At 44.5% G+C, this 7,500-nt stretch overlaps 1 protein-coding gene across 3 annotated transcripts in view; it reads right to left on the bottom strand.

Moving 5' to 3' along the window:
- pdss2 (prenyl (decaprenyl) diphosphate synthase, subunit 2) overlaps positions 1–6,210 on the bottom strand; it is a 29,640-nt gene extending 23,430 nt beyond the window's left edge. Inside the window, exons 1-2 of one of the 3 annotated variants that reach the window (XM_047812926.1) lie at positions 6,010–6,210; positions 5,168–5,428 (exon numbers count right to left, since the gene is read on the bottom strand). In XM_047812926.1, the coding sequence (XP_047668882.1) occupies positions 5,168–5,427 (260 nt within the window). In that variant the 5' untranslated portion in view covers position 5,428; positions 6,010–6,210. Of the gene's footprint in view, positions 1–5,167; positions 5,429–5,536; positions 5,557–6,009 lie in introns of those variants that run through there. The other 2 variants (XM_047812924.1, XM_047812925.1) reach the window with 2 other exon arrangements.
- Positions 6,211–7,500: the final 1,290 nt, after the last annotated feature.

Here is a 7,500-nt window from a genome sequence, read left to right as displayed (position 1 = left end):
TTTCTGCGGTTCTTTAATGGAGATTGAGGAGATGTGGAGGTCAAAGAGCTCAATGTTCTTAGCTGTGGAATCATCAGAATAAAGACCCCACAGTCTCGGAGTCTGCAGGTCACCTCATAATCTGCTGTGTGTGAAAGCGCTACACTCCTGTGCACTGAAACACCCACGAGCCAATAATGAGCTCGTTAACGAGCTGTTAATTAGAGCAGGAGAACCCTGAGAACATCTCTGAACCCTGAGAACATCTCTGAACCCTGAGAACATCTCTGAACCCTGAGAACATCTCTGAACCCTGAGAACATCTCTGAACCCTGAGAACATCTCTGAACCCTGAGAACATCTCTGAACCCTGAGAACATCTCCGAACCCTGAGAACATCTCCGAACTCTTCTCTGAGAAGGTGTGCAGCTCTGTGTCTCTGATATACAGCCTGTAGGGGGCAGGAAATAATGTCCACTTCCTTTCCTTTTTTATAGCCAGGACACACTACTGCTGCTCATCATCAATTAGCCCAGTGACAACGAGGACAAGGTGACAGCAGGACACGCCCCCTAAGACACACAGCTCCAACGACACGCCTCCTTACAACCTGCTTAACCTTCACCACGGGGGGGGGGGGGGGGGGGGGGGGGGGGGGGGGGGTGGGGGGCGCTGGGGGGAGAGAGAGAAAGAAGAAAAAACAAGAAAGAGAACGAAGTGCTGTAATAATATAGAAATGAGAACGTAAAGAAAGTGGGGGAATAAAAGAAAAAGGAAGGGAAGAAAGAAAGAAAAGAGAGGAGAAATATAAAGAAAAAGAAAGGAAGAACAGAACAAAGGAAGAATGTGGAAAAAACAAACAAAGGATGAAGCAATATAAGAAGAAAAGTACAAAGAAAAAAAGCCAAGTGAAGTGAGATTAAAGAAATAAAAGGAAAGAACAAATGAAAGGGAGGGCAAGACAGACGAGTGTAAAAAGAAGAAATCAGGTGAAATAAAGAAGACGGTGTTTGACGCTTGTGTGGAGCAGAACTGCGGTGCGGCTCGTCTGTGAAGGACGTGTGTGTTTAACCCTTTTCTCACGGAGTGATAATCACCTCATCCCTCCGTCTCTCATCCCTCCCTCACGTGATCTCTCTCTCTTACAGACTTCAGATCAGTTCAAATGTGCAGAATAATAAATGGAATAAATTCATCTGATTCAGATTAGACATGAAAGACGTCACATCACTTTACGTCACATCGCTAACGTTAGAATAACCTTATTCTAACATCCACAGGACAGGGCTGGAGGACTAGCGTCTGCTCTCCAGAGCTCTGGACTGCACACCAACATGTTCTTCATCATGTCTTGGGATTAAAAGCACAGTGATCTCGGGGAACCCTGGAGGGCTGGAGACAAACGTCCTCCTGATACCTTCCAAAGGGTTTAAAACACCACCTCCATCCGGAAGGCTCCGTCAACGCAGTCTCGACACGAGGGTTCAAGATCTTCTGAACATCCCAGAGAGGTGGTGCAGTGGTGGTGCTGTGTGGTGCTGTTTTCAGGGAGATGTTTCATCTTTGGTGGCCACTGAAACTGTCTAAATGACACGGAGAGTGAAAGTTAGAGGGAAAGACAGGATTACTTTAGGAGGGAGGGAGGGAGGGATGAAGGGAGAGAAATAACTGGAACCCAATCTGGCCGATCCAGACGACAGGACTGGAAACCGGAGCCCAAGGGTGTAATAACCTATACACCTAAATCTGATATGACAATCCATTTGGGTGTCGAGGATGGAGGGATGGAGGGACAGAGGGTGGATGGATAGAAGGAGGGAGGGGACCCTGCCTTCTTCTCTTTCCCTCCGTGTCTCCTTGCCCCAAGAAGCGCCAGTCACATAAATACCCACAAAAGCAGACGCCGGCGTCTCGGTTTTCTGTCCTTAGACTCACGTTGGCTCGTTCAACACTGGATAAAAGGACGAGAAGAGAGTTTGGGAAAGTCCTTCACTTCTTCTCCTCTCTTCTCCTCTCTCCTCCTCTCTTCTCCTCTCCTCTCTTCTCCTCTCCTCTCTTCTCCTCTCCTCTCTCCTCTCTTCTTCTCTCTTCTCCTCTCTTCTCCTCTCCTCTCTTCTCTCCTCTCTTCTCTTCTCTCTTCTCCTCTCTTCTCTTCTCTCCTCTCCTCTCTTCTCTTCTCCTCTCTCTTCTCCTCTCTTCTCTTCTCCTCTCTTCTCTCCTCTTCTCCTCTCCTCTCTTCTCCTCTCTCCTCCTCTCTCCTCCTCTCTTCTCCTCTCTTCTCCTCTCTCCTCTTCTCCTCACTTCTCCTCTCCTCCCCTCTCTTCTCCTCACTTCTCTTCTCCTCTCCTCTCTCGTCTTCTCCTCTCTTCTCTCCTCTCCTCTCTTCTCTCCTCTCTTCTCTTCTCTCCTCTTCTCCTCTCCTCTCTTCTCTTCTCCTCTCTCCTCTTCACTTCTCTTCTCCTCTCTTCTCTCGTCTTCTCCTCTCTTCTCTCCTCTCTTCTCCTCTCCTCTCTTCTTCTCTCCTCTCTTCTCTTATCTCTTCTCCTCCTCTCTCTTCTCCTCACTTCTCCTCTCTTCTCCCCTCCTCTCCTCTCCTCTCCTCCTCTCCTCTCTTCTCCTCTCCAGACATCATTACCACATGTGCTGAGACACCTGGACCATGACAGTGTAAACCTCTCTGTGGACACAGACTTGTCTACATTATTATGACATCACATCAGCAGCCAGACGTCTGAACTGGTCACTGATTACCGGAGAAGAACCAAAATGAGTCTGTTCATCAAGAGAAAAGAAAGAAAAGGAAAGAAGAGAAGTGTAAAGGACCTCAGGAACTTAAAAAAAGGAAGAGAAAGAAGGAAGGAAGGAAGGAAGCAAGGAAGGAAGGAAGCAAGGAAGGAAGGAAGGGAAAAGAAATTAAATGAAATTAAAGAACACACAGAAAAGAAAGGAAAGAACGAAAAGAAAATAAAGAAAGGAAAGGAAGAAAAGAAAGAAAGAAAGAAAAAAGGAAAGAAAAGAAAGAAAAGAAAGGGAAGAAAGAAAAAAGGAAAGAAAGAAAAAAAGGAAAGAAAAGAAAGAAAAGAAATGAAAGGAAAGAAGGAAAGAAAAGAAAAAAAGAAATAAAATGAAAGAAAGGAAATAAAGAAAAGAAAGAAAAGAAAGGAGAGGAAGGAAAGAAAGAAAGGAAAGAAAGGAAAAAAGGAAAGAAAAGAGAGGAAAGAAAGAAAGAAAAGAAATGAAAGGAAAGAAGAAAAGAAAGAAAAGAAATAAAATGAAAGAAAGGAAATAAAGAAAAGGAAAGAAAGAAAGAAAAGAAAGGAAAGAAGGACCTTCTGAAGTGATCATAATGAACGACTGTAGGTTCCACACACAGACCGGTTTCTGGTTCAGTAAAAGGTTTATTAATGAAACCGAAGCTCCAACACTGATCACCTCCCCTGAGTGGGAATAAACCTCAGGTCCACACTGAAGCCAGTGATCTCCAGCAGCACTGCACCACTGAGCTTAATGATGTTCCTCATGTTCCTGATGCAGAAACGGACTTTCCACCTGGCCCGTGATGGTGTGGAGCAGATCAGCTGAACTTCTCTCCTTTTCTCCTTCTCCTTTCTGTCCTGCAGCTCGTTAGCACGCTGAAGCTGTCAGTCTCTAGTGTCGCCTGCAGAAAGCCAGAGGAAGTGCCGTCTGCAGCCACAGGAGGGAGTCGAGTCGATCTCGACTCGTTACAGGAAGGAGCGGAGGAGCGCGAAAACAACGTGACGAAACGTCTGGAACCTCAGTGAAACCATGGACAATTATGAGTCCGGAGCGAACGAGTAAAGGAAACGGACAACGTGGAGAATATCGTGCTGCTATATGATCTAATAACAGGATTTCTCTCACAGTATCTCAGCTCTGAACACAATCTGTACACAAACCCGTTAACATCTGATCACATCACCGTGACCTTCGGTCCTGACGTGTCGATTCGTCAGCAGCAACAAACTGAAAGCTCCAAGAACTGGTCAGGAAGTTAATCCTGCGTTCTGTAGGACTGTGTGACTGATGATTCTTCAGCTCCCTGCTCAAGAAAGTCAGAGAAAAAACATCTCTTCAAACACAAGTCCATCATCATCATCATCATCATCATCTTCTTCAGCAGCAGCATCATCCTCTGGTTACACATGTCAGAGACGTGATGATGAAAAGCAGAGGTTGGGAGGAAGCAGGAGATCCTGACAGCTTTAAGGTCATTTGAGAGCTGCTCACATTTCTCAAACAAACAAACAAACAAACAAACAAACAAACAAACAAAGCCCACAAGAGCCAAACTACAGCTGACCTGTCAGTGTGACACCTGTATGCTGTCACTGCTTTGTTTTTCTTTCTCTCCTGCTTTTCTTTTACTCTTCTGTCATTTTTGTTTATTCTATTTTATCCACTTTTCCACACGTTCCTGCTCCAGTTATTTTCCGCTACGTTGAAGTCTATCTTTCTCTTCTGAACCTTTACGCTTTCTCTCAGCTCTGTGCAAGTGCTTTGTTTCCTTCACTTACCTACTTATGAGCTACACACACACACACACAGTATGAACCGTATCTGAACAACAGGCTTCTGTTTTTATATTGGAGTAGAGAGGGGTGCCAATACTTTTCACCAGCGCAAATCACAGGTTCCAGTTAGCTGTAGATGGTTGGCCAGTGAGCGTAGCATGTGTATGTGTATGGGTGTGTATGCATGTGTGTGTGTGGGTGTGTATGTGGGTCTGTGTGTGTGTGTGTGTGTGTGTGTGTGTGTGTGTGTGTGTGTGTGTGTGTATGTGTATATGTGTGTGTATGTGTGTGTGTGTTTGTGTATGTGTGTGGGTGTGTGTGTGTTTGTGTATGTGTGTGTGTATGTCTATGTGTGTGGGTGTGTGTATGTGTGTGTGTGTGTTTGTGTATGTGTGGGGGGGTGTATGTGTGTGTGTGTGTGTGTGTGTGTATGTGTGTCTATGTGTGTGTGTGGGTGTGTGTTTGTGTATGTGTGTGTGTGTATGTGTGTTTGTCTGTATATATATTGTATGTGTATATATACTGTATGTATGTGTGTGTGTGTGTGTGTGTGTGTGTATGTGTGTTTGTGTGTATGTGTGTATGTATATACTGTATGTGTATATATACTGTATGTGTGTGTATATGTGTGTGTGTGTGTGTGTGTGTGTGTGTACCTGGCGGTGTTGAGCAGCGGGTGTTTGGTTCCCACCAGTTTGCGCACGTGCATGGCGACGTTGCTCAGCTCGTCACTCAGCAGGCAGCGCAGACTCATGAAGGACGTCGGATATCCCACGATCTTCTCCGCATCAGACACCACTTTACTCCAGCTGGACGGAGACGGAGCAGAGAACAGACTCAGGTTCCTCCATCCTCGCCTCGAGGAACACGTAGCAGTCAGAGACGTGAGGAGAGAGAGACGGGAACACACAGCCATCCTGAAACAACAACAGATTCATCAGCTTTCTACTCCTTTTACACACATCATCACACTCCTCCATTCTTCTTCTCTTTCTTTCCCTTCACATCATTCTTTCTTTTCTCACTTGCTGCGATTTCTTCTCTCTCTCGACCATTTTTCTCATTTTGGTCAAATCTTTTTTAATCTCTTCTTCTCTTTCGTTCTTCTTTCTTTCTTTCTTTCTTTCTTTCTTTCTTTCTCCATTCTTCACTTCAGTTTTCTGTCATTCTGTTTTTCTTGCCCTCTTTTTTTACTTTGTTTTCTCCTGCTTTAACTTTCAAAAAGGATAAATATTTTTTTTCCTGCCACTTTTCTCTTCTGTATCAGTCACTAATGTCAGATCCCACAACCGGCTTTCAGCTTCAACACACCCGCATTCCATTAAATCCCTCCTCCTGATCGCGGATTGGCTAGTTTCTCTAAGCATGCACTTCTAGCCAATCGCAGAGCAGAAACTGCTCGAATACCAACCAATCCTGCCAGGGGATGTCTGAAAACGGGTGCGATATAAAATAAGGCATGTTAAAGCTTTCCTGCGGCTGTCAGCCTCAATGTCACCTTCTTATTAAATGAAACACATCTTGTCTTCAGGTCCAAACCGTCTCCTGTCTTTAGACAACACTTCCGCTTTAATTTCCCGTTGATAGTCCACTAAAACAGGCTGTACAAGAAAAACAAAATGAACGGTTTTCACCGGACGAAGTATTTCACTACATATTCAACAAAGCTGCCATCTTGTACAACACGCTTTACGGCATGTCGCGAAAACGATAAAGTAGAAACGTTAAAAAAAAATCTGTCGCCTGTTTACAGCACTGGGACGTTATAGTCAACAAGAACAATAATAAAACACTGATTTATTTATTTTATTGGTCAAAAATTATCCTCCTGATACAGACATTTAACAGTTTTTTGTGTTTTATAAAAATACAATTTTAGGAAATTTGCAGCTTGCACAGATTTTGTAGTTGATTGTAATGTTGCTGTTTATTAAAAGAAAGGTTTTTAAAACATTAATTACAGATATTATAAAATAAATATTGAAGATATTTATAGATGAAACGTGTAAATATTTCTATGTAAAAAAAAAACATTTAAAAATGAGATTTTCATTCAGTCTGGTGTATTTCCTGTTGGGTGGGGTGACAGGTGTATTTCCTGTTGGGGTGACTGGTGTATTTCCTGTTCAGGTGACTGGTGTATTTCCTGTTGGGTGGGGTGACTGGTGTATTTCCTGTTGGGTGGGGTGACTGGTGTATTTCCTGTTGGGGTAACTGGTGTATTTCCTGTTGGGGTGACTGGTGTATTTCCTGTTGGGGTGACTGGTGTATTTCCTGTTGGGGTGACTGGTGTATTTCCTGTTGGGGGTAACTGGTGTATTTCCTGTTCAGGTGACTGGTGTATTTCCTGTTGGGGTAACTGGTGTATTTCCTGTTCAGGTGACTGGTGTATTTCCTGTTGGGGTGACTGGTGTATTTCCTGTTGGGGTAACTGGTGTATTTCCTGTTGGGGGTAACTGGTGTATTTCCTGTTGGGGTGACTGGTGTATTTCCTGTTGGGGTGACTGGTGTATTTCCTGTTGGGGTGACTGGTGTATTTCCTGTTGGGGTTACTGGTGTATTTCCTGTTGGGGTAACTGGTGTATTTCCTGTTGGGGTGACTGGTGTATTTCCTGTTGGGGTGACTGGTGTATTTCCTGTTGGGGTAACTGGTGTATTTCCTGTTGGGGTGACTGGTGTATTTCCTGTTGGGTGGGGTGACTGGGTGGGGTGACTGGGGTAACTGGTGTATTTCCTCTTGGGGTGACTGGTGTATTTCCTGTTGGGGTGACTGGTGTATTTCCTGTTGGGGTGACTGGTGTATTTCCTGTTGGGGTAACTGGTGTATTTCCTGTTCAGGTGACTGGTGTATTTCCTGTTGGGGTGACTGGTGTATTTCCTGTTGGGGGTAACTGGTGTATTTCCTGTTCAGGTGACTGGTGTATTTCCTGTTGGGGTGACTGGTGTATTTCCTGTTGGGGTAACTGGTGTATTTCCTGTTGGGGTGACT

This window comes from Tachysurus fulvidraco, chromosome 4 (genome assembly GCF_022655615.1).
Source record: "Tachysurus fulvidraco isolate hzauxx_2018 chromosome 4, HZAU_PFXX_2.0, whole genome shotgun sequence".
NCBI lineage: Eukaryota > Metazoa > Chordata > Actinopteri > Siluriformes > Bagridae > Tachysurus > Tachysurus fulvidraco.
Note: the sequence above shows the minus strand (reverse complement) of the source record. Positions and strands in the feature narration are given on the sequence as shown.